Source organism: Molothrus ater, chromosome 4, assembly GCF_012460135.2.
Source record: "Molothrus ater isolate BHLD 08-10-18 breed brown headed cowbird chromosome 4, BPBGC_Mater_1.1, whole genome shotgun sequence".
In the NCBI taxonomy this organism is placed as follows: domain Eukaryota; kingdom Metazoa; phylum Chordata; class Aves; order Passeriformes; family Icteridae; genus Molothrus; species Molothrus ater.
Genome location: NC_050481.2, coordinates 5,855,278 through 5,882,464, shown reverse-complemented (window position 1 = coordinate 5,882,464; position 27,187 = coordinate 5,855,278). Strand labels below are relative to the sequence as shown.

General features: G+C 38.9%; 2 protein-coding genes across 2 annotated transcripts in view; both read right to left on the bottom strand.

Moving 5' to 3' along the window:
• Positions 1-417: 417 nt before the first annotated feature.
• On the bottom strand, positions 418-16,994 carry BBS7 (Bardet-Biedl syndrome 7). Its single transcript, XM_036382210.2, has 19 exons — positions 16,689-16,994; positions 16,467-16,532; positions 15,170-15,232; positions 14,163-14,338; positions 13,439-13,625; positions 12,710-12,782; positions 11,672-11,788; positions 10,717-10,847; positions 10,051-10,135; positions 8,543-8,645; positions 7,749-7,941; positions 6,694-6,768; positions 5,563-5,628; positions 4,491-4,630; positions 3,361-3,525; positions 3,175-3,284; positions 2,964-3,067; positions 1,389-1,512; positions 418-1,087 (listed from the first exon to the last, which is right to left on the bottom strand). The coding sequence occupies exons 1-19, from the start codon at positions 16,722-16,724 to the stop codon at positions 954-956; spliced, it is 2,148 nt and encodes a 715-aa protein (XP_036238103.1). The 5' UTR covers positions 16,725-16,994; the 3' UTR covers positions 418-953.
• Positions 16,995-17,244: 250 nt separating this feature from the next.
• TRPC3 (transient receptor potential cation channel subfamily C member 3) overlaps positions 17,245-27,187 on the bottom strand; it is a 33,235-nt gene continuing 23,292 nt past the window's right edge. Inside the window, exons 5-12 of the mRNA XM_036382209.2 lie at positions 25,962-26,178; positions 24,679-24,912; positions 23,219-23,483; positions 22,512-22,707; positions 21,218-21,427; positions 20,634-20,717; positions 20,065-20,140; positions 17,245-17,817 (exon numbers count right to left, since the gene is read on the bottom strand). Of these exons, the coding sequence (XP_036238102.1) occupies positions 17,675-17,817; positions 20,065-20,140; positions 20,634-20,717; positions 21,218-21,427; positions 22,512-22,707; positions 23,219-23,483; positions 24,679-24,912; positions 25,962-26,178 (1,425 nt within the window). The 3' untranslated portion in view covers positions 17,245-17,674. The remainder of the gene's footprint in view (positions 17,818-20,064; positions 20,141-20,633; positions 20,718-21,217; positions 21,428-22,511; positions 22,708-23,218; positions 23,484-24,678; positions 24,913-25,961; positions 26,179-27,187) is intronic.

Sequence of the window (27,187 nt, the reverse complement as noted above, 5' to 3'; positions counted from 1 at the left end):
CAGGGACACCTTTCATCTTAGAGCAGGCTGCTCAGAGCCCCATTGAACCTGACCTTGATGGGATGGGGGATCCATAGCTTCTCCCGGTAACCTGTCTCATCCTCAGACGAGACAATTAGGAAAAAATTATCACTGTTAGGATGAGGCACCAGCCCTGGAGGTGTTTAAGAGGTGTCTGGATATGGGACTGGGGGATGTGGTCTAGGGGTTACAGCGATGATGACAAGTTGGTCGTTGGACTTGATGATCTCAAAGGTCTCTTCCACCCTTAGTGATTCTATGTCACTTCAATGGAGTTGATCTTTTTGACTTGCAAACAGATCTCTGTCTCCGCTGGCTGCTTCATTTCTCCTAATTTTAAATAAAACCAAGTGAGAAAGCAGGTGGGGTTTTGAAATGAAGCACAGGGAGGCTGGAGAAGTACTGAGGAAGTTTAATGCCATCCATTCCTAAACAAACGTGGCTTTAAATGGAGCTGTCATCAGTCTAAAATTCAGAGTTCTCCCCCCTCTGTACACACCAGCTACATCAAGTCTGGTGAGATTCTCACACATTCTCAACACAACAGAAAAACTAAGTTAGGTACAGCTTAAGGACACAGATTGCCTCCAAATCCATCCAAGTTTCTGGAAACCAGTTTCTTCATCCATTCTTGCAGCTGGGGGACAGGCTACTCCATGTCATCCTAAACAGTAGTGAAAACATTTTTGCCAAGAGGATATTTGGTATTTACATGTGATCTTTCTTGAGCTATTAACACTGTACATACATAAAACCTCTGCACACAGTTAACATGCACAACAGTTGATATGAAGTTTCCTACTGTATCCAATATGGTAATAAATATGAATAAAACCTAAGAACTGACAGTACAACCAAAGAGTAAAAGTGTTTTTGACTTGATACCGAAATGCCTTGGTTAAAACCAGAAAAATTACTCTGCTTTTTCCTTGTCAGGCAGCATCAAAAAAAGCGATCAATCCATCTTGATCACAGCCATCCAGAATTTCCAGAAGGAGAGGAACTTTGGTTTTCACATTGGTGCCTTTAAATTTAAATTTATCTATGAAGAGGTCTGTGATCATACCTGTAAAGGTAAAATTCCAGGAATTATTTTCAGTAGGAGCTATCTCTACTTTTAACTCATGATTATGTACCAAATATTCCAGTTGTTAGAAGAGTTTTTAAAGTTGACATTTTAAACAATGGTTTAATTGTAAACAAATCCAAGCCACTTAACTTTTATACATTCTTAAGTGCCATCCTGAATTTGAACACCATCTTTAACCATGTCCATAAAGACAAGAATCATCTAAATAAAAGCAGCTATTTCAGCCATGTCTCTGGATGTTAAGCCCCATTTAAATAAAGCTGAATTGTCAACAAACCATAAAGTCTCTCGAGATGTGCAGGTTGTCTCTTGTATTCCTCCAGCAGCTGATCTGCCTCTTCCAAAATGCTGCGGTATTTTGGGAGCAGGAAGTCCACATTGCCTTCATGGACTTTTAATTCCTCAAAGACAGTTTAAAATGGTAAGAACTAACAGCAGGTAAGTATCATAAGAGCAGCTAAGTCAGAAGAAATGAAGCTTAGATATGTCAAAGAAAGTACTTCAAAGGGAAGAAAATCTCCTTCTAAACTAGCAAGTGTTATTTCACAGTGCCTCATTTTCTAGTCTGCTAATGAAATGCCTGGTGTCACTTCATAGACTGGATTCTCAAAATCCTGTTTATTTCAGCTTCCAGCTCTGAGCCAGAACAGGATCACACCATGCAGACTCAAGCCTAGACCATACCTTCATTTTTAGAATAAGTGAATTCTTAAAAAAAGTCTAGCATTCAGTGAAGTCTGAAGGTAAAAGTAAACTCTGAAAGTATCACTCCATTTGTGGCAGCAAAAAGTTTTGAATGCCTCTTCTAAAAAGCCTCAGTCTATCAGCACACCAATTTGGGATGGTTGATAGTACAGATCTTTTTATCCTCCAGAGAAAGGCACTTCTCTTCTAGACAAGAGGTAATGATGTTGTGCACTGTGAGTCTGCTGGGAAAACAGCTTTCATCCATCATTAGATTATTTTACTGCCTGTCAATAAGTTACCATGCAAAAAATGAGTGACTAAAAAATTTGTCAAAGATTTGATGTCTAAAACAAACAAGATGCACAACACCATTATTATTGCACAGACAATGTGCAATAAGAATTAATTCTCTATTATTGTTTAAATCCCTGGTTTGCCCAAAAAATATTGTTTAAATCCCAAACCAAGCCCAAGTAAAACTCTTTCAGTGATAATAAAGATTCACACTGTTCTCACTGGTAGCCAGCTTTTCCGCCATCTTAAGAGCTCTGACAAGTATTTGAGTCCCCCAAAAGGACAAAAGAGAACTGGCTGAACATTTTCACCTCCCCTCCCCTTAAATAATAAATGCCAACTCGATGATAGTGAGCTTTTGACAGCAAAATCCTGGTTGTTGGGAAAAAAGTCTAAGAACTGAGATGAGCTGCCTAACTGGTACCTCCCAAAGGCTATTGAGGAAGGTATTAAGCAAAAGATTCAAAAGCAGATGATTTAGAAATTATGAGACACTGGGATGAAGTTCCAAAGCAAAGAAGTTGCATCTGGCCTGGGTGACCTAAAAAACTATAAATGTTAGTGGGAAGAGGGACAGAAAGAGCTGGAAAATAACAGCAGGCTAGGAGAGAACATTAGATGATAAAGCTGGCTGCCCTCCTACCATCCAATTTAAGCATCTTCAATAATCCTACATGTTATTCACTAGTTATACAGTAAAAAAGAGAATTTTCATTGAAGAGATTTCTCTCCTAGACACTTGAAATACATGCTTTAATTTAATTTAAGGGAACAGACCCCAAATGACACACACCTGACTTGAGCCATGGTTTAGTTTATCTGACAGCATAACCCCCCATAAAGATCAAACCCCAAGATTTCAGATACTTACTCTCAAAGCATCTATTAAGTGCACCTTCTTGGCCAGCAGCTGCTGATACTCTAATTTAGGGTGGATAAGCTTTAATGTGTGCCTTACAGATTCTTCATTTACATCTAGCAAGGAGTAAAAAAGAACCCCAACAAGCAAATGAGTACTACATATTCCATTTATGGGAATAACAAATGAACTCAAGGACAAGAAAATAGAGAAAAATTTTTACCATATGATATGTTGAGATTAATCTTCCTTTTAGTAGCCTCTTTGGAAAGCACATCTTTGAGGATGGATATTGTAGAGATGTTGTCAGATTTAAAATATCCCTCACCTTTTCTATAAAAGAAGAACAGTTTAAAATATATAAACTTCAACACACATGCATGCATTAGGTTTAGTAATTCTATTTTACCTGTAGGTACTTTCAAGCTGTGTTCCCAGGAAAGTGTTCTGAAAATAAAAGGTGATGCACTCTCCAGCAGGAGTCTTTTCAGGTACCTCAGGCAAGCAAAACACAACCCAGGAGTGAATTTCAGCAAAACTGAACTGGCCTTTGAGCATCAGTGTATTCATGGGCCTGTGGCATTGTGAAATTAAGAGAAAAAGGACAGTTAATAGTTAAGAAGGAGGGACACTGTCCATGTAAAAAAAGTTCAGTTCCATGTGGTGGTTTCCTTTTCATCAGCACCCTGTAGAAAATCAGGTGTCTCCCTAAGCACAGATACATATTGCAGATTACAGCTATTTTTCTGTACATCAAAATGCAAAGCTACATGCATATTCAAGTATTACCTCCCACTAGGCATGTCAGATCTAGGCAAAAAAAAAACAAGTTGGAAGTTTTTCATGTCCCACTGCAAGTTGTTAAACCTGAAATTAAGGACAAAGGTAAATAACTGACAAGAGCAAATATGACTAAGACAGAGCTTCAAGAGCCTCCCATGCTGTAAACCTCAGATGGAGCATTTTTATCAAGAACAAGGCGTGGTGGAGCTCATTTGCACACCGAAGCCTTTGGTATCTCTCCCTTCAGTCTTTCAGTTTTGGTTTGAACAAGCAGATCCTTGGAGGCAATACGAGATGCTAGCGAGGTGGACAAAAATCCATCAGAAATTGTGTAAAATAAAAAACTCCTATAACAGAGAGATAAAGGTAAAAAAGTCTTGGCTTAGTTTTGGGGCCAAGTTAGCTGTGAGAAAAAAAATAGAGGAAAAGGGTGGAGCAGAGGATGAGGCTGAAACTGAAAACACACAGTTACCTACAGAGGAAAGCTTCCTTTCTACCACACCCTCAGCTTTGCTAACACAGGGGGCTGAACTGTAACCCAGGGCAGAAAAATGAAAAATAGCCCCAAAACAAGAGTGGCAAGGAACCCATTTAATCCATTATTTCTATTAGGAAATCCATGAAATGGAACTACAGGCTCAAAAGTGTAGGTTAGGGCTTAGAAATTCCATCCATAAGTTTACTGAGCAAACGTTTCAGCTGCCTTGTGTCATTTTTTCCAAGTGAAAAAAGGTATTGATTTTGCTTTGCACATACCTGTCCTGGTCAATAGAATGAGTTCTCTGGTGAAGTGAAAGTGGCTTAATTTGATATTGAAGAACTTGACAGGTTTTTGGTTGGATTCTTGGAGTTACATACACTTGAAGTGTCCCGTACTGTCCTTCAATCGAGCGAACCTGCAGAGAGCAAAGAAGAACCCACAGAGAAGAAAGAAAGGGAAAAGATAATTTTACCACTGTTTGGAAATTTACTGAATATTCAGAGTGTGTTAAAGAAAGCCACTAGTATTTCAAGAATTTTTATAGTACTATATTTACTTGATAGTGCCACTATAAATAAAGCAGATGAGTTTAAAACTAAATGGATGAATTTAAAACTAAATGGAACATAGTCCAGTCAAGTGCTGCTGTATGTGTAGATGCTGTAGATGAATATTAATAAAATAACACCCTCTAACTCATTTTCTGATCAGTTAAAATAAAAACCCTCAAAAATCGAGAGTTTTACGTAAACATGTATCAGATTAGAAGGCTGCAGTAAAAAAGAGAAAACCTCATGCCTGTGGGCATGCTGAGGATTTTCCTAATCAGGATTTCCTTCATTATTTCCTGTGGTGGTTGCCATAAAATGTATGAATTTGGTGGATCCCTTAAAATAAATTCCAAAACACCCACATGCCTTTAAGTATAATAAGCATGGGATGAAGGATTTGCTTCCTCTCCAAAATACAAATTGAGCCTATATTCTCTTGTTAGTTCCCAATGTAACTTCCTTCAAACACTTGAGAGAATAACAGTCAGCTTTCTCTCCCACACCTCCCTGAGCTTTAAGTTCTACACATGGCCTTCAGAATCCTGTGTTTTCCCAATCTGTGGTGTCCCCACTGCTTTCATCTTAGGGACACTCAGAAAGATCCCAGACTCTCCTCTGACATATTTTTAGAAGCCCTTAGAAATCCTAAAGACAAATAAAAAGGAACACAAGCCCGAAGTTAGAAGGTCTCAGGAAAAAAACAGCAGTAGAAATTTGACTGATCCACATGGAGAACTCTTCATTCCAAAGCAGGACTAACCATTAATTTTATGGAACATATTTTTGAGCATTTTACCTTAAGTTCAAGTCTTGTAGTATTTGCTTGGCATCTGTAAGTTGCAAGAAGAAAGTTGCTATTTGGCTGAAAAAAGGAAAAAAAAAAAGAACTAAACAAGAAAATAGTACAAAATAGGTCTGTGGATTCACAAACTTTCTACTAGTATTTTTTAACTGTAGCTATGTTACAGTGAAGTTTTTGCTATGCATGCACAGCTATTTACAAGAGTTAAATACAAAAAAGCAATCCTTGGTTCCCTTGAATGTTCCAATTAGTTTTAATTATGATAGAGTTAAAAAAAAATTTCTCTGTTAGAAGAATACAACCAAAGCCTCTTACACTCTTTAATATCTCTACAAAGATTACATAGATTATTACTTTTCATCTGAAAAATGCATGTCAGCCCACCCCACTCATCTGCAAAATTAGTTCAACTTGCAAAAGCTAAAGCAGGATCAGTAAAAAATACACCCCAAAAAGCACTAAGTTAATCATCACAAATGACAAAAACTGAAAATAAAAAGCTGATTTCTGGGAGCTCCAGGGCAGAACAATTACGTATAAATTCAGTTCTTAAAACTAAAATAAAAGACTGTTAGAAGGGAGAAGATTTTACAGAAGATTTTAATAAATCCTAAGGTGGTTTCAGGATTTTCTCCCCAGCCTCAGTGTCAATAGTAATTCTGTAACTATTTAAGTCTGTAGTTATAACATATAAAAAAAGGCATGCAAACATTGGACTCCCCACACAGCAGAACTGTCACATCCTAAAGATAATTTTTAGGAATTAACTAAGAAATGTAACACTTTTCACCTAAATTACTTGGAAGTAAATGTAGATGAGTCTATAAAATCCAGAGAAGAGAGCAATACTGACTATGTCTCTCACAATCCTCCTCAGGAACAAAAAAAAGGGAAAGAGGAAATATTTGCACATATTTAGGTTTGTCTTACATCAGGACCTGCCTTTAGCTCCTAATTCTGCACTATCTCTAAAGAAGCTGTGCTCTCCACAACTACCAGATGAGCAGTTTAACTGAATGTATTTTAAATCAGAGATATACGCACCCAAGTTCTATTTTTGCTACACAATATTAAGAGTTTCCATCATGCCATCTCTCCAGACATCCCCTCTTCAGTTTCACTCACCTCAGAATCACAGCTGCTAAAACTAACAACGGCAGAATTTTTATCCACATCCAGCAAGTCCAGTGGGACATCACTCTGCAGAACACAGGAGGAGGGAAAAAGCAAGAGCTTACATTGCTGAGTAGCTCCAAGTGCATTTATCCTCTAACTGTCATCAAGCTTTGGAAGCAGAGAGAGGCAAGGAGATTGCTTCATCTCAGAGGCAAAAGCCTAACAGACATGCAGCTTACTACTTAATCCTGGAGTAGCATGATGATCTTTCTCTTATTCCCTTCACAGAGTCCTGAACTCCTGGGAGGCTGCTTTACCACAACCTCAGTGTAAAATCTGTAACTGTCTTTCAGACATGAAAGGTTGATTAAACCATTTTTTTCTCATTTAGCTATGGAAACATCTGATATTATACTGTGGCAAATTAGCTGCAGCTTAGCATTGCTCTGTGACATCCTTAATAAAAACAGGATTTTTATTAAGAAGTGAAAAATAAATTCCTAGAATACTTCTTTTCCATTTGTTATAGAAAAATCACCTCATAAATTCCTCCTTGTCACATTTTTCTCCTCATGCATTTCCCAAAATGGGTGATTCAGTACTGCTACTCTTTCTGACTACCAAAGATGGCACTAATCTCAGCTGATACAGTAGGAGGAAAAATTAATTAAGGTGGCTGTAATGGGCAGGACTATTTCTCCCCAGCTGCACACAAATCAGACACTGTTCCACACTGGAAGTGAACAGGTGGCCCATAACATTCTGATATTAATTTTCCACTACAGAGGGCACTTAACCAGGCAAGTGAGGATGTGCACCCCATTTAATTGGTGTTTAAATTAGGACATGCAAAAGCAAACACAAAGTTACAAAGAAATCTTCTGTTACAGCAGCCACTCCGGTCTATTTTGGTAATGTAAAGCTGCTCTGCTCAATATGAATTTGTTGTATTTGCTCCCTAACAAGCGTGTCCTTAAGACGCTGTAACTTGGCTTTCTGAACTAGCAAGTCTGAGTGTTTTATTTATGCATCAAGAAATCCACCAAGAACAAAGCCCCACTGACCTGCACCAGGACATTATCTATGGCTGTCTGCACCTCCAAGATGAGGCTGTAGCTGGCATCATCCTTGTTCAGTGTGAACTTGTCATTGACACTGAAGGCAGGTACTGAGGAAACTGCAGTGCTGGAGTGAGAGGACTGCTGGTATTTCTCCCGTTCCTGAAGGACTTTTATCTGCAATTGTTCCAACTCATTCCTAGAAAAGGGAAACCACTCATCATGTCTTCAGAAAAGGGAAACCACTCATCATGTCTTCAAAAAAGGCAACTACAGAGCTACACTAGAAATTAAATAGTTTAAACTTGCAAGGCAATCGTGTTTATCTCCTGTCCTCAGTTTTTCAGCCAGAAGTGACTGATGGCTCCCCTTAAATGTACTTAGCAAAAATAAAATATAAACTCTATCACATGGACACGTGGATTTTACGTGTTCCTTGCCAAAAGAGGTTTTTGAGACACAGGAAAGGACAAACTTTTTCCTTCAAGAGTACAAAGCATTTTGAATAATATGATAGTGAGCTCCTTCCTGCCATCATTTAGAAGCTATAGAGCAGCAAGGAAGAAAGGAATTTTATCTTGCTGATACTGAGGCAGAAAGCATTAAGACATCATCCTGTGAAGGCAAGATAGAAAAAGGCTGTGAAATGAGGCTGCTATTCATTTCTACTTTGAAAAGGTTTGATTCTACTTCTAGATATATTAGTGATAAAGAAAATCCAGTGAGATAGGAAGGAGAGATGACATTTCAGTTTTTAACATTTTCATTCTTCCATTCAAATTTCTTTCTAGCACAATTACCTTAAGGATGAAATCTTGTTCTGCATTTCTTGACTTAATTTAAGTTCTTCACCTGATCCACCTTCTCTATGGACAGGTTCTGTAGTCAGTCCTGTCAGCCAGCCTAAACCAATATATGAAGTTTATATTCCTTATAAGCTAAAAAGAAAATTCTACACTCAGCTATTTTATGTGTGGAGTGATGTTTGTTCCACACACTGGGTAGAGAGAATTGAGCCCAATTTCATCCTTTTTTGTAGTATTAATCCTAGACACTAAGCATCATTTTTTATGGGTTTCATGCTTAAATTGAAAAACATTACTTTTTTTTCATGAAGTACTTTGAGCAATACATTCTTCTTTAACAGTGTTTAACTAAGCAGTTGGATTTTTTTCTCACAAAACCTTGAATTACTGGCAGAACTGAAAAAAAAACAAAAACTGTGTAATCTGTTTATAGCAAACTGGATGCTGCTCAGTGGGCTTAGAGGTTGGATGTTGCTGCTTGAAAAAAGTTATACTTTTGCTTACTAAGTTACATTTCTTTCTAAAAGCAAATACTAATTGATTATATTCTGATACCTCAGGCATGATATGCAGAGATGAATGGGTGCTTATAGCTCTAGTTCTCTGCCAAAACCAGTCCAGTGCACATCCTACCAGAAATCACCTTTGAAAGCCCACAGGGAAACATGGGCTTTCACTTTTTCCCTTCCTTCTGTGATCCAGGATCTTTACAACATTCCAACCAAAAGAAGCCACAAAGGACTTAGGGTGCAACAGTTCCAAGTACTGCCAATCATACCAACACAATTCATGTGAGGTCAGGTGCAAGGGACTTTTGATCACTCAAAAATGTTTAAAAGAGGTACTTGGAACACCATTATTTCTCAGTAACTGACTGAGGAGTGTATCTTGCCAAATGACATGATTTTCATTACAAGACATTTCAACAGGTTAACTTTTAGCACTGAAGGTAATTAAAGGGAGAGAATTAGCAATATTTTAGCTCCCAGCTAACAAATGCAGCATGTTTTCATGGCCTCTGTCACAGACAGGCCAATAGCTCAAGGCTTACAGAAGAGCTGCTGGGATGCCTCACACAGGGGAGCTTCATTACCTACTAAAATCAAAATGAACCACATTTAAAGCACTGTGAAGCTGAAAAGGAATGAAATTACACCAAAGATGGAGAAATAAATTAAAAACATGCTTGTATACCAACATTTTTAATATATATTAAAAAATCATAAATAATTCCTTCAGACATATTCATTAATTCATCACATTAAAGCAGCAGTTTACACCAAAATATAGTCAGCCCATGCATAACAGATGATGAATATCTTAAAATATAGAATCCCCACAGCTTAAGTGTAGGAAAAACTTTTCAAGTGTAAATATGAAATCAGAAGAGATCTTTTCAACACAGATTTTTAAGAGGTGTGAGTTGCACTAACAATATAACCTGCTTCATTTTATCCCCTCACCACACATGGCATTTATTGTGTCAATGATACGAAGCTTACCTGAGTATGTTGCGGCTAAAATTTCATCATAGCCATCTTTTCCCACACAGCCACCCTGGACTGATGAAATGCTCTCTGACAAAGCCTTCAAATAAACACATTCAAGCAGAGGCAAATATCACTGCACTCATTTTAGAAGCTTGTAGAAGATTCTACTCCACAAAGCAAACATATTGAAAAGTTGAAAGCAAAACACTGATAGACAGTGTTTTTCCAGCAGAAAATAGCAATCTGACTGAAGTGAAATGATCCCTCTGGATCCAATTACTATTTTAAACAACTGATAACCAAAGTAAGTATGTTCAGTGAAGCCCTGGCAGCTTCCATTTATTAACCTGTAAATCACAGACTAAACACAACACTCTTGGGTTTTTCACTCAGAGAGCAACTCTGGATTAGGTTTCACCCAGCAGTCAACTAAGCCAAAACTTCAATACACACTCTCCACATTAGTTTGATTTTTGCTCAAATCACAACTACTTCACTTCCTGGTTCTTACATGTCACCATACTGATTTCAAGTTCATATTGTCAATGTTACAAACCTCTTAAATTAAAACCAAACCACGTATTTTAGCAGTAACAATCCTGTAAGTTTCGAAATACAGATTTTTATTTTTAATTAATGGGTTTTTTCCCCAGCAGAGTATGAAGAATGAGGACTTACATAATCATGTCGAAGGACAGGATCATCAGCACTCTCAAAGTTATAAATCTCTATCATGCCATCATCTCGTCCAACAAGTAATTCCTTAACTCCATCTCCCAGAATGTCAAAGCTATCAATGCACAGAATACCTAATGAAGAAGAAAATAAAGCCATTTGCTTCATCTTTATTAGTTTCTGATACAATAATACACAGGCCACACTCAGTTACACAGAAAGAGAGTTCTGGCCAGCTTTTAATGAGATTTCTGGGTGAGTCCTCAAAGATGAAGTCCCTCCCCTGTGCTTCAGACTCAAGGTTAACTTTTTTGGCTCCATATTTCACAGAAAGACTAGGGACATAGTAAGAGGCATTTTAAGAAAATAATGTGGAGATAACTATTATAATTAAATAGAAATGTATTTATACATTCCATTCCTGATCTTGTCCTTTACAAAGCAGTAGGGGCTAATAGATGTTCCAGAAGCAGCACACCAAGACTAAAACTGGGAAAGTTTTGATCAGTTATTGTGGAGACAAATTCCACCTTCAGACAAAACCCTTTATTATGACTCTAGAGACCTTAAAACCACTCAATATCTCATAAGTTGGGCAGGTGTATTTGCCAAATATATGCACGCTTAGAAATAGAAAAATGAAAAAGATCTCAATCAATCATGTTTGAATCAACACTGTTTTACAAACACCACTTTAAAAATAGTGTAAAAATAAAAGTTTGCTAGAATACTGGAAATGATATGAACACAAAATCCAAAGCAAGACAATCTGAATCAAATTATTTGTCAGAAAATCAGAAGAATTAAAGAGACCTCAGTCATATTAATATCACATACTGACAAATCACAATATGCCTCCAGAGTTATCTATGAATAAGATTCCTGATTACCCTATTCTTAACAAAGCCTCAGGTATGCTGGAAAGCTAAAGAGTGAGAAATTAAGACACATCACATACCTCCTCTCTTCTTTTCATTTCCAATTTCCCACCTTGGTATTGCCTTGGTACCAGTAATCTGCATGACACCCAATTTCCCATCAGAAGTCCCATACACAATTTCTTCCCCAGAATCACCTGAACATAGAAACTGAATTTAGAATTGATAAAATCAAGCACACCAACTTCAAAATGTTGTGTACTTACACTCTGCAGCCCATGGGAAAAGAAAACACTGAATTAGTGACGTACAATGGAACTGTCAGGCTTCAAACCTGAAAACAAATCCATGACAACTGCACCCATCCTCATCATTTCCTTGTGGTTATCACCATTCTGTGTTTGGCTGCACCCCTGCACTGGAGTTCTGCCTAAAAACCAGTCAGTATTTATTACTCTGTATTTCAGCAAAGTTAGGCTGAAGTACAAAGGCCATTCAATGGACTTTACAGAAGAAAGCCAGAGAAGTCCTTTAACAACACGCGCCCAGCAGTGAATGTTGTGCCAAAATTTCAGCAATTAACAACTACTGTTCCAAACCAGCTCTGGATGTTTGTCACACAATCTAACTGAAACTAAATTAAGCACCAGATTAACACCCTAAAGAGATTTCTGTGAGGTTAGAGCAGATTAGCAGGAAGGACGATCAAAACTATTTTAAGTTTGAACCTTCCAGGCTCAGTTTATGTTAGCTCTACTCAATACTCTCATCCATCCATGTATTCCAGTTATGGAAATCCATGTGTAAGGGAAACACAAACCCAAAATCTGAGCATGGCCCCCAGAAGTCCAGTTTGCTTTTACACAATGAGACCCCTCAGACCTCACTAGTGCTTACAAGAGGCCTTAATTGTGAATATAATCCAGAACTGTCTAAAACAGTCATATCTCTATGGATATTTATATGTAAAAAAATTACCTTGCATAGTCACTTTTATGTTGCATTTTTAGCAACAGCTTAAAAATCAAGATAAAATAACTAACAAAGACAAGCTACAAAATCTTTAAAATACAGTACAATAGTATTATTAATTATGTGTGTATCCAAAGTCTTGTTACCCCCATTTCCATTGCTCAGAGCAAGAACAGCAGGTGGTCCAGGAAGTTGTACTTCATACAGCAAATTAGACCCCTGAAGACCAAGAAAACAATCTTCAATTAATTTGTTAAAAAAATCCCCCAAAACGAGAAAAAAAAGGAACAACTCCAAAACACCAGCCACATACCAAACCAATGTCCCACAAAGACAAAATTATTATGGATCATACTAAAAGGTAAGATTTACTTATTCAAACTCCTATGAGAAAACCATTTCTAAGCCTAAAACAGGGTGAAATCTGTATAAATAAAACATAGGACTCTTAAAACGTTATTATCATTAAAAATGATCCAGGAACTCATCTGGCAATTTAATTTGTTAAACAGCTTAATATCACTCAAGACTTGTCGCAACAGTAATTGATGAGAGCAAGAATTCCCAAAGTGATAAAGACTTCAGGAAATTAAACGTGTATGTGAGCATTTGTAGTTAGAAGGGACCAATGTGTCATCAACTTCCACCTATGAATTCCAAAGCCTGTTCACAGTGGTTTCATTAATCCTCATTTTTTACACGTTTATGATAATGATTTTCCTTTAAAAGACCAGCAGAAAGGAATGCACCAGCAGCAACACTCCCAAGTAAGGCACAATACACTGATTCTTATGATGTTTAAGCCCTGTTCCCTTCATAATTAATCCAATTCCATAGAAGCCATACATAAAACATAAAGAAGGAGACATTTGAACCTGTAACACCCTGAGCACTCTGTCCTGACATGCAAGCACTGGTGTGATGCAGTTCACTTTGTCCACAGGAAGGCAGAGAACATCATTGATTTTATCTCCTGAGAGGAAGTAGTGCTGGTCCTTGCAGTCACAGTAATGGTTATAGATGTAGCTTGCACAGAGAAAGAGATCTGCTCCTGAAATGTGCCTGGGGAGAAGAAAACACTTCCTGTAGCATTCTGCTGCAGCAGGAGTCCTTTATGCTTTTATGCCCTACTGTGCTCACAGCTCCAAGGTATTATGGGGCCCTGCAAGCTGTTCCAGCTTTTGGAGTTCCTTATAAATACTAAAACCATATGGTTTCTACAACTCTCACATTTCCACTCTATCTTCAGGTAAATCCCTAAGAATATCTTTTTAGATATTTGATTACTCTATTTTTTATGCTGATTTGTCTGTGGCAGCATCTTACAACACGATCCAAAAGAGATTTTGCTCCAGGAGCTCTGTGCACAGGACACACTGTGGCAATAACCCCAGCTCTGCTCACACAGAGTGTGAGCCTCCAGACCACTCCCAATTCCCCCCACACTTGCAAGATATTCCAAATTCCTCCCACAGGTCGCAGCACAAGCTGAAGCTGGACTGGCACTTAGTGTCACCTACAATATGCTTAAAAGTATTGCATAAAATCATAAACTAACAATCTGCTACAGCTCTCAAAAACGCAAAGTATCATACATACATAGCTTTGATGCTTTCAGTAAGGTTAGTTTCAAAGGAAAGAAACTGCTTCCCTCTTTTTGTGAAACCTCTGACTTCAGATCCTATAGCCACAAAAATTTTCTCTTGTGGTGTATTAAGAGCTCCTCCCAGCTCCAGTCTGGAGATCTTTTGTCCTGGTAGTGTCTTGAACACTGGCTGTCAACAGAAAAGCAATTTTCATCAATCACAATATCATATTTCTGGCAATCTTTTAACATAAAGGATAAGAAATTTATTTTCCAATTTCTGGCAAAACTAAGATGCAATGGGTTGTACACAGACAAAAATAATCTGTATAATTATTTCAGAATCACAGAGTAACCCAGCATTTTACGAGTAATTTATATACAAAAAAGCTTTGAAACATAATAAATTATGACTTCATTACTTCATTGTTATTAAGTCATCCATAGGAAAAATTCAGCACTGCTGTCAGCTCTTTTTTTTTTTGTGGTTTGTTTTTTATTTTAAAGAAAAACACACACACAATCCCTCCCTCTCACACATTACATTCTTATTCCAGAAGTCTACATTGATTTGTTTGTATTGCTATAGAATACTTATGAGCTAACCATCAACTTCCTGGAGAAGAAAACCCATGAAAGAAAATAATTTTTTATTGAGCTGGGCATAAAAAGCAATCAGTTTGTACAAATCCCTAAGGTGATTCAATGAATCTCTTCAGGTTTTTGTCCCATTACAATAAGGGTGTATGTGCCCGGGCTTAGGCCCAACTTAACTGAAGCACAATATGTGTAGAAATTACTTTTTTTTCCACATTAGTTTTTGACTGTAACTGTGGAGAATCCTGTGCTTGACCAGGCTTGAGATCAGCATGCCCTCACCACAGTTAGGCATCAGTCCACAGCTCAACCTAGACACCTTCCACTGGCATCTTATTTGCCACGTGAATAAATAATGGACTTCCAAAGTTCACTGGGAAGAACATTCCAAAACCAAAATTTTAAATGGAACATCTCCACTTACCACAGCTTCGCCCTTTTTTATGCCAAAGCACGTAACGACCCCATGCTGATCTCCAACAACCACCTTCAAAAGTATAATACATTATTATTTTTTATTACACACACAACAGGAGTTTTACATCATGCTCCTCCTGTATTTAACAGAATCACAGAATGGTTTGGGCTGGAAGGGACCTTAAAGATCTCTCAGCTCCAGCCCCTTGCCAGGGACAGGGACACCTTCCACTATCCCAAGTTGCTCAAGCTCCATCCAACCTGACTCTGAACTCTTCCAGGGATGGAGCAGCCACAGCTTCTGTGGGTAACCTGTGCCAGTACCTCACCACCCTTACAGGGAATAATTTTTTCCTAATATTTAATCTAAACCTACTCTCTTGTCAGTTTGAAGCCATCCCCCCTTGTCTGGTCACTACATGCTATTGTAAATAGTCCCTCTATTATAAAATTAATTGTATTTTCAAATATTTAAGGACTTCAAATATTTAAGGACTATTTAATTACATACTTTAAAGATCTTTAAAAATGCTAGAAATAGGACATGGAACAGCAGTCCAAGTACAGGCATTTACAATCCTTTTCCTGCTTCTACTTGTAAACTCAGCAACCATGAGGTGAAGACGTATTTGGGAAAAGTTGTATTTTCACACTAAGACTTTATTACTGAGGGAAAAAAAATGCAGCTATTTATATTGAGTTTCCCTAACAAGGTTTACTCAACTAAATGAGGAAATACTTAAAAATAAATATTTTATAGAATCAAAGTTGGAAAAGACCTTTAAGATCATGAAATTCAACCATCAAGTTGTCATTATTACTGTAACCCCTAAACCATGGCACCGACCCAGTGCCAGATCCAGACACCTCTTAAACACCTCCAGGGATGGTGACTCCTCCAGCTCCCTGGGCAGCCTATTCCAATGCTTGACCCTCCAAACAGCAATGTTATTACTTCAGGTAACATATCAGGTATACCAGTAACGTTATTACATCTCAGCTTCAGGCCATTTCCTCTAGTCTTAAGTGTTAGTAAAACCAAAATAGAGAATTATGGAAGAACTCCCTTGTGATTTCAGCAATGGTGTAAACTACAGAAATCCCCTCCTGGTTTTGAAGTTTTCCAATCACAAATTTAGGGTTTTTTTCTGTTTTTCTCCAAAAAAAAGGTTTTCCAAACCCCCCAACATGGGGTTGCACAGTCTTTCCCTATGACGTCCTATCTCTAAGGAAATCTGGAATTGATTTAACGCTAGGATGAGCCAGAAGAGATGAGAGACAGCGAAGCACCGGGTGCTCGGTACCTTCTGCGTGGCCTTCTTCCCGGAGGCGGGCAGCAGCCTCATCGTCTTCTGCGCCGTGACTCCCACCTGTGGATGTAAGAGATGCTGCACAGCGGGGCCCGGAGCGCCGGGACGCGCCTCGGGCCGCTCGCAGGCCCCGTGGCACGGCGGCCCCTCGGCCCCGGGCGGGCCGTTCCGCGTCGTCCCCGTGCTGGGGCACTGCGGGGGCGCTGCCGTGCCCACCTGCAGGTAATCCACGCGTGCCAGGCTCGGCTCCATCGCTCCGCGGGACGCGCGTCCCTCCCGCGGGCACGGCGCGCCCGCCGCCCGTCACCGCGGCAACCTCCGCGCGGGGCCCGCCTCCCATTGGCTGGGCGGGCGGACGGGGGGCGGGGACTCGGCCAGACGGGCCCTGCGATTGGCTGGAATTCACCGGGGCGGGGCAAGGGGCGGGCAGAGGCGGGAGCGCCCCGGGGCGGCTCCCGCGGGAACGGCCCCGAGGGGGTTGCCGGGCTCGGTGCCGAACCGTGCGGGAGGAAGGGTTTGTTTAACAACGAAACGAAAAATTTTTTAACTCAGACCCTGTGCAGGGCAGGTCTAAGTCCTTACTCTCCGCAGGGTAAACACACTGAATTAAGAAAGGGTCGGTGCGGGTACGTGAATACACAGACATGTTAAACAGCGCTGCTGCCATCGCATTCCCACTTACCTGGGTCTCAACAATTCCTTGTGGTCATAACCATGAGTTCTGGGCTTACACGCGTTACTAGCACCACTAATAAAGAACAAAGATTTCAAGTAATCCTCCACTCATCTCTAGGTTGGTTTATTGTAGTATGAAAAATCCTATTTTGTACCTGGACACTGCAAGGAACAGAGTATTACGCTGTATCTGTTAATTTTTTGTCTTGCAAATTTAGTGCAAAGAATTCTCCATATGTAATCATAAACCGGTTAAAATATCAGCAATCGATACCATTATACCTTTTTAATGCATAAATGCAAAAAAAAAAGTTATGATAGTTCTTGCTTTTAGACAATTAAAATGAAGAGAGCAATCTTTTTGTGATGAGTTAATAAAAGTTCCTAAGACTAAATTCCAGAGAAGCTGTACATAAAGTTATTTAGTGCTAAAAATCTACAATACATTTTTTTCAAGTATAAGATACTGAAATATTATTGCCAATAAATAGTTGTGCTGTAGTCGAAGCCACGGTTCCTTTGCTGAATCATTCACATCTCAGCATGTTGGGATTTAGTTTCTCACTGAGTTTATGTATTAAAATTGCCAACTCTTCTGTTGCTTGGGACTTATCCTCCAACAGTTCATAGCGAAGACTGGAGATGTCCTGTTTGATTTCCTTTAATTCACCTGCATTAATAACAGAAAGAAACACTCAGTAGCCAACTTTGACATTCAGTGCATCTCTTAAATCACATCAGTGCTTATTTCAGATTATCATCCCAAAATGTTCATGAGAGCAGGTACAGGATGGGTCAGGAGGATTTACCTCATCTTCATTCTCAGTGAGATGTGTCTCCAGCCCTAAATAGCACCAAAGGAATTTGAACAGTCCCTTGGGGTCTCGCACTGTGCTCCACGTGTATACACAACACCAGATTCCCAAAGGGCTGTACAAAGGTTAATGAATTAATCACACCAACACTGCTGATCAGCTGGTAAATATTAGTATCCCCATTTTAGAGAGAAAAGGAAAAGAGGGTTTTTTTTCTGAAGAGTTGTGCCAGAATCACAAGGAAAAGTGTGGCAGAGCTGGCAGTAAAACTCACAGCTTCTGAGTCTCTCTCCTCTTCCTTACCAACATCCTTGGAATTAGAAAAAGTCAACCCATTTAACATGATGTTATAATTTGACACAAACACAAAAAAAAAACATTTAAACAAAGACAGCTGTCAAAACCAGGCTCATAATAATCAGCAGCATGTTGCCCCTTGTAGGATATTCAGTTCAAGAGCAAAAGCTTTTCAAAGTGTTGCAATCTGTTCTTCGAGCAAGTGTCAGGGATGTGAATTCCCACACAGCACCTGCCTCAGGAAATGATTTGTCATGTATGAAATAAAAGAGTATGAAGAGACATCTCAATTCTCTAGTGATGCAGAACAGGGAAAATCTCTAGACTTTGTTAAAGTAGTTCTAGTACAGAAATGCCAATGTTTTCTGTTTAGGGTACAACAGACTTCAAGAATGTCTTCAGCGGCTGGGTCTTGGCTTTGGGTACCAATGAGATCCTCAGGACACAGAGCACTTGGCTGTGCAGCTGAAGAGTCAAACTCAAGAGCTCAAGGGTTACTTGCCCTCTACAAAACCTGGTGCCAAAGCCAGAACCATGATGTCAGTAAACCCTCATTCTTCTGCGCTGTCTTTCTAATTTAAACACATTTCTGTCAACACCAAAGTGGCATCAGGGACCTGGAAAGGGCTGGCACTGCTGGTTACAGAAGAGTCTTTTCATCAGTCACTAGGTAGATGATATCCTACATCACAGAGCAGGAACATGAGGAAAGCAGTGGGAATTCAGGAGAGCAGCACACTGAGAGGATTCACTTTTAGGAGCCTTTCTGCTTTTGTCACTGACAATCACAGCTCTGTACAGCCACACAGGATGGGGAAGTGTCAGGATAACAGTCAGTGCACAATGCTTGCCTTTTGAAGGCACTGAGGGGGATTTAATTTAATCTTTTTTGCTCCCTGCTTCTTGCTGAAGAGAGTTTTAGGTAAGCAGAGAGCAACTAAGGAGCAAAACAGAAGCCTTGCTGCCCCAGCTGAGAGCTGAGCAGCCCTTTCAGGCCCCTCACATCACACATGCACACAGCTGCCTGGTGCTGCCATGCCAGTAAAACTTGTTCTGACCCCAGGCTGTCCATCCCTGCATCACTCTATTGCTTGATAACATTCTAGCCAGAGTTTTTGTTTGGGGATCTGCCCAGAGCAGAGGAGTTTCCTTGTTGGACTGCAGGCCTGTGTTTCATTCCTGGAAGGTTGAAGGGAGGAGGACAACCTTTGCCAAAATCTCACCCCAGTGGTGAGTTAGGGTGTGCAACTGGAGCAAGCACCTCTCACATCTGCCAGGGAGTTCAGATCCACTCTTCTCAAAAGGTCTCCCACTAAAATACAAGTTACTTTTGTCATTTTTTATCACCATGCAGCTGACTGTAGAGCTTTGTTTAATGATGGGCAGCTTCACAGGTGATTATTCCTCACAGCTTTTTGAAGGGAGGACAAATAGCTCATGGTGTAAAGTGGTAAATTGTGTGCAGTTGTGTGTTCAGTTGAATGAAACAGAGAGGAAGATCCTGCAGCTTTGATTAGGACTCTGGAAGTAATGGCTCCTTCACAGATTTCCTCTGTGCATTGTCTGTGCTCTCATTTTCCATCTGTAAAATCAGAGCCATAATATTTCTCTGTTCTACTTCTTTAGTCCTACTTTTCCATTTTTTTTGATGACATGGGCATACTTTCCATTACTATCTGAGCCTGAGTGCATGTGAAATAGAAACAATGCCTCTTTTCACTCAAAACCCCCATGCATCGGTGTAATACTGGCTCCTAATACAACATGAAAAAAACTGCCTCTGAATATTGCAGTCTCTTTCTTACCTTCATTGACTTCATCATTTTCTTTGTCCACTTGTGCTTTCAGAACATAACGTTTTATCAGTCTCTTCATTATTTGCTGCCAGATTAAAACAGTTACATAATCAGCTGAGATTATATAATTAAACATTGTTCCTTTTTCTTTCTTAGCTCTGTCACATCAGCCTAAGAGAAAGCATGAACAGCCCCAGACAAAGTACTTGCCTCAAATAGGCTTTTCTGGGGGCATGCTGAGAAAGGAAGGGAGCAGCCAACCTAGTCAGCTTTCACATCCCTTACCCAAAAACCCATTTCAGATATTCCTTCACCAGTTTCAGATGTTTGCTCCTCACATTTTCCCAAGGGGGACATCAAAGACCAATTTTAAGTACTGCATGAACTAGTTTTGAAATGCTTCAAATAATGGGCTTGGACAGTACCTATCTTTTTTTTTTTAAGGAGCATCCTAGAGTTCGATTTCTACAGGAGGTTTTCTTTCTCTGGTGAAGGCAAACTGTACTTGAAACATGAAATTCTGCTAGACCCTTCTCACAGATCTATTACTCAGGACAGTGGTCACCCTATGTACTTACCTGATAGCGTGTCGGCTGATTGAGAATGCTGTTAAAACTGTGGGATTCAAAAACTCGGGAATTGGACTGAGTGAAAAGGTTTAACTAGGAAGAAATAAGACAAAATTAAAACAAATTATGGAATACAAAGTTAGGACTCAGCTCCATTATTATTTTTTAAGACATGTTGTTCCATCTTTTACTCTATCAGAGTATTGTTTTGAAAAAAATGAGATTGCCTTGAATTAGATGTTGGTTTTGTTTTTTTAAAGCTGATAATTTTGGCCATTCTGTTCTGAGGAAATAGGCTTAAAGTATCTCTAATCAATATTCAAGTAACTCCTTGTAGGAATTATTTTCATCTTTGAATACTCATCAATTTTTCTTTTAACTGTGTTTCCCCAGATTTGGCTGTTCTAACAAAATTTAATTCTATTTCTTGTTTTATGCACTATGTTGAGGCAGTCTGAAATAGAGATTTATTGCTATAAATGATTAATTACTACCATCAGAAGCATGGATTATAGGCTAAAACTAAAAAGAAAAGAAGACTGCTGGAACAGACACACAATTCTTCCCTGCAATGAAAAGATCTTAGAACCTACCCTTGATTTGGAGTTTCCCATTCCCATTTCAATGTCCTTCTGTAACCGTCTCCTCCTGCACTTGGAAAAGTTAATGATCCTCATGATGAAATAGAAAAACGATTTGGGGCTGGGTACAAGACTGAAGGGTGGAGGTAATGTTTTTCCATCATCAAAATATGACAGCCAAAGCTTAGAACGAGCAAACTTCCACTCTACATCACTGTCATCCTGTGTTAGGAAATAAAACAGATGATACTGTTGGTTTTTAGGAAATGCAAAGCTTCTTTCAAATGCAGCTGCTTTGAAATATCTTTCTGGTTTGAGATAAAATATTATTTTCTTTCTAGTAAGACTTCCAGCAGTTCTGCAAAAAGGCAACCACTTTACTTAGTCTATTTTAACCAAATTTCAGTTGTCTCTTTATGCAACATTTCATTGAGAATACTTAGTCCAAGCACATGAAGTATTTAAGCAAGCATAATTTTTGCATCAAGTGAAAGCCAACAGATAAACTCCCTGCTATTTCAAGTGGAGCTTTCAGGGGTTTTTCAAGCCTTGTTTTTCTTATTAAAGTGGTCACATGGGCTTGGTACTTGCACAAGTGTTGAAGTATTAGACTCAAGGCAAAAAATGGCTTAAAATGGTAGTGCTCAGAGCTTTTTACATAACCAGGACAAGAAACTCTGATTTATAATGGAGTACAGAAAATGCCAACTTTGTGGTCCTGAAGAAATTGTGTTAAATACTGAAAAATCTATTTTGTCCTCATACATTCTTACTGAAGTATTCCAAGGCTGGATTATAACTAGTTTTCTCTGCTGAATTCCCTAACATTTCCCAGAACTCATTGAAAAGACTGGGAATGACATATCCATTTGTACACCATGTCTTAGATAATTGTTCTTCCTGTTTGTGTGGGCGTGTGCCTGCATCTGTGTGAATGTAGTACTCTTTGAACTCATGGTCTGGTAAGCTGGCACCATAAAATACACTTTTACTTTCATTTCAGCAATCTGAGATTTATTTTTGAAACCCAAGGATCTTGCATGATATACATTTTCTGATTTGTTTTTTAATTGCAGTTGGATGCCAAATATAACGTGTACACAACATGAGATAAACTTGTTTAGATCCTGTGAGGTTCTGCAGCTTGGCTGAGTTGTTAGATACAGTCAGCCTTCTTTTATACATTTTGTGCCATCTTTTCCTGTGGTAATCTCTGTGTACTTTTTGCATACCACTGAAATAATTCCTATTAATTGTGTCCTTTTTACAGCATAACAGAAGAGAACAACTTGAGAAGAGAACTCACCTCAATTTCTTGATATGAACTGTTGATCATAGCAATCAGCATGTTGAGCAGAACCACCACCATTGTGACATTGTATATGCCATAAAGAACATAACCAATGTTCTCAATGAACTTGTGATCGTATTTGAGGACAACAGAGGTTACTTCAGACAAGCCAAATATCGACCAAAATAAGGTCTTGAAACTTTCTTCCACACTGTAGGGAAAAAAAGAGGAAGGCATTATTACTAACTACGCAAAAAAAAAATAAAAGTTGTCTTTACAGTGACTGATAAACAACCTCCATTAATTTCTCTGTGAATCAGAGCAATGATCAAAACAACAAACATGCAGGGAAGCACTTTCCACAGCACTTTCCATTTGTCCTCTGTGCTCCACCTATCCATCATAGCTAATAGAGCTGTAACAATACCTGCAGAACAACAGGAACTAGGAAGGTATTTTCTATCAAATAATATTTTCTTCCTATTGGTTGCCCACAAGTCTATGTGACTGAAATATATACAGGTGAAATTATTTCAGGCTGAAATGAAAGCTTCCATTATACAAACAGGGAACAACTGGTCTTTTGTGTTCTGCTTTCTGAGGTATTCAGTTTTATTTTAATGCTAACAGAGAGCACACAATGTCTCACAGACTTTGTCATGTTAATGAAAAACCTGAAAGTTTTGATTGGCTTTTTAGTTACACTGAAACCTCATACTTACGTCGTAAAGGCTGGGTTCAGTTTAGCTCCAAGGTAGTAGGAGTACAGTATGAACATTCCAATCATAAATGCAAGAAATACCATAATAAAAAGGACCATAAACTTGAAGATGTCCTTAACAGTCCTTCCAAGGGAGATCTGCAAGGGCCCAAAACTCTCATTTGCAGGCAGGATGTAGGCGATCCGAGAAAAGCTGAGAACAACAGCAATTGCATAAAGGCCTTCAGATATTATCTGAGGATCAGATGGGAGCCATTTATCTCTAGCTGGAAGATATGAAATACAGGGGTTACTCATTCATCACAACCTTAAGGAATAAACCTTGATAGGATTTTTCCATTAACATGTCTGAATTTAGTTGAGACAGATATTTGAAGAGTCTAATAGTTGCTGCTCTATTCCTTTTTCATTTAAGTCACAAATTAGGAGTATGAGTTACATTACCTTCTGTTAGAAGAAAAGAGACTTGAAGACACATGACATTTTCGTCTGCAGTTTGCATTTTAACCTGAACTAGACAATAATTAATTTTTCACTGCATTTTTAAACTTGTCTGTATTAGCTATCTTAACAAGCACTATGCTAAAGCTGGGAAATGTATTCCTATATTTGGTCTTTTATTGATGGGCAGATAAGTGCTGCCTGATGAACCATTTCATTTATTAGTCACACCAAGCCTTTTCTTTTTGCAGGATATCACCTAGCTCCCATAGCGACCATAAAGATTTTTGCCAATTACCTCAAAAGAAATAGGATTGTGGGTTTTACACACAATGTGCACAGAAACAATTGAGTTATACAGAAATTCAGTTATACAGAAATTCAGTTATACAGAAATTCCTATGTGACTTCACGCACCATCTTAGCAGCAACACTGAATTATAATGTGTTTATCAAAAATGTGACTATCAAAATATTAAAATGTGACTATCAAAATATTAAAATGTGACTATCAAAATACCCTGTGTTTCTAAATGTGTATTTACATATGCACAATGGTTATATTCAGATATTATATTCAGTATACAATATTCAGATTGGTTATACTGCAATTAAGGTAATTAACACAACCAAGTCTGCTGTTACAATATATTGAAGCCCATCCTAAAATACACTGTCAGAGGCATTTTCTTGTGTTGTAAATACAGATGAATCACACCTTTACTGACAATTCCTGCACTGCAATAAGTATTTTGTAGTTTTATTCTATTTAAATAGACAGGAGGAAATGCTGATATATGTTCATGACCATGAATAACTCTCAAACAACTGAACCAAAAAACAGAGAAATTAATCACATCAACATTTCATCTGTTGTGCAATTAGCCAAGAATAAAATATAACTTCCAAATGTTTAAAATCAAGGGGTTCAAATTTAGCTCTAGGGTAAAGAGAGGCTTCTAAATGCATCCTTCAAGCTTTCCTATGTTCAGATCTGTTTGGCAGAAAAACTAAGCTCACCATAAGTAAAATATTCAATTTCTGGAGGAAGTGTGACCTCGGAGAGGTCGTTCTCCTCAATGTAGTTGTCCACATACTGTTGTGCTTTTGTGGCCTGAAGGAATGCCAGGAGCCTGGCTGTGAAAGCAGCAATAAAAATGGACAGCATCCCGAAATCCAGAACATTCCATAACTGCAAGATGTATTCCCTGGGTCCTTCCAGCCACAGCTCTTTGCATTCTGACCACATCATACCTGCAACAAGAAATGAAAAAGCACAGCAATGTTCACCCATCTGTTGTAACTTAAATTCCCTGCATTCTCCTATTTCATGGAAGGGGATGATACCAGTGGAGCAGAGATTCCCTTATTTGAAGTATCACAGCCTCATCACCAAGGTTATGCTCTCTTAGTTTCAACAGGGTTAAATAGCAAGGTATTAATTGAGATTAATTAATGGAAATATAGTTCAGACATCACCCCACAGAGGGTAGAGTAGAGCCTTGACTTTGCACAAGTATTGTGGCCAAACAACAAAACCTCTGTAATTCCAAAGGAGAAAAAAAAAAGCATAGGGAAAAAATGTCCTCCTACTTTCCTACCATTTACATCCCTCAGCCACTTCTGAATCAGAGAGTTTAATTTTTCCACAAGAACACAACTACCCAACAACACAGATGACCAAATATAAGGGGCACAATTATACTACTGTTTTTCCACTTTACAGAATAAGATTATTTTCAGTATAGAAAGTGGAATTTAGCTATGTGTAATTCGGCTTTCTCACTTAAACTTCTTCTCAGAAATTAATTTGTGTGGATTTAATCCAACCACAGCCTCACCATAACCATGAGATGCAGTTGTTGTGAATCAAGACCTTTTGCTTGATCCAAAGAGGCTTCTTAGGGAAAATAAAACCACAACAAAAAGCAAAATCACAACCCCGCAAACTTTTTCTTGTTTCCCTGGCTGTGTAATTCAAAGGGGCTGCTGCTGCCATCCCAACTACACTCAGAGCAGCCACACATTGGATTGGAACACGGCAGTCCTTGCCTTCTGTCAAATCAAGAGAAAGCGCTGGGACTCCCAAAAGGCAGCATGCAAGTGATACTCACCTCTCTACCCTGACACAGTTTTGGATGAAATTACTCAAAATCTGTTCCAATGCCCTCTTACCTGCCCTAAGCGTTTATTAGTTGCTGCACACAGCAGCTGGATCAAAGCTTTGGGACCTGGGCTTCTCTCCTCCCTTTCAGAATTTCTATTTGCAGGAAAAGAGGAAGATGAAGGGGCAATATACCTACCAAGAACCCACACCATGATCAGCATTTCTGTCCAGGTGAACTGGGTGGTCTTCACCCTAAAGATCTGCTTGGGGTAATCAGTGACAGTGACATTGGGCAGCGTGGTTATGCCCTCAAATCTGTCTGAAGCATTGAACACCAGCAGGCCTAAGAAAATAATGAAGGACGCTGCATGTGCCACAAATTTCATAAATGGGCTTCGAAGAATTCTTCCAAGCTGCAAGGCAGAATGAAAGCAGTCACTCAATTTTCCCAAAGAAACACCAGGCATTCCAGCAGCATAAATGGGCACACAGAGCTCAGGACAGCCAGAAACCTCATCCTTAAAGGATATTCTTCCAAGAGCACTCAGCTGTGGTGCTTTGCCATTTCCGACAAAAGGCTCCCACAGGGAGCTTCACAGAGTACATTGTTCTGTTAGTGAGTGCTCATGATATTCCACAAGCTCTAGATGGCAATGTTTGAGGGGAAACACTCCAAGGAGCTGCAAATGTACCATGGCCATGACCAGGAAGTTTGTAAAGCAAGCCCAGGGTAAGATAAATTATTCTCATCTCCAACTCCAGCAAAATATTTTCCCTAACAACAAAAGTGTACTATTAACTTTTCTATAACTACAGCTATAGGAAGAATTAGTTGTTTTCTTATGTCTGGTCACTATATTTCATTCACAGAACACATGTTCAGAGCTCTAAGTGCCAAAATAAGTACCTGTGTCTATCAAAACTAATGACTGTTCCACAAAAAGGACTAAGGAAGATAAGATCAGAAATATTAGTGGTTTTATAAATAAATTAAGCAGGTTTAATTCATCTCTGCACCTAGTAAAAGAATAGAACAGCAGCAGTAGGGGAAGTCTGTCTGCACCAGAAGAGGGGACCAGCATCTTACAGAAGACCACATGAGCTTTCTTATTTCTAGGAATTGTTTTCCTTGAAATTTGGGTCAGCTACTATGAACTAAGCAAACCAGCACACATTAAACTGCACTTACTACCTGGGCAAACAATCTCAGGTTCCCTTCCTGCTCCTGACCTTTAGAAGGCATTTTGTAATTGCAATATCCAACCACTGACCTGAATGTATAGCACTTTTATTTGACACGAGCACTGAGGAAATACATCAGATGTTTCTGCTACTGGGAATTAGAGCTCAAGGACAAATGTCACTTTTCCATATTAGACACCAGCTAAAAATACATTAAGATGTTCCTATTATATGGAGCTG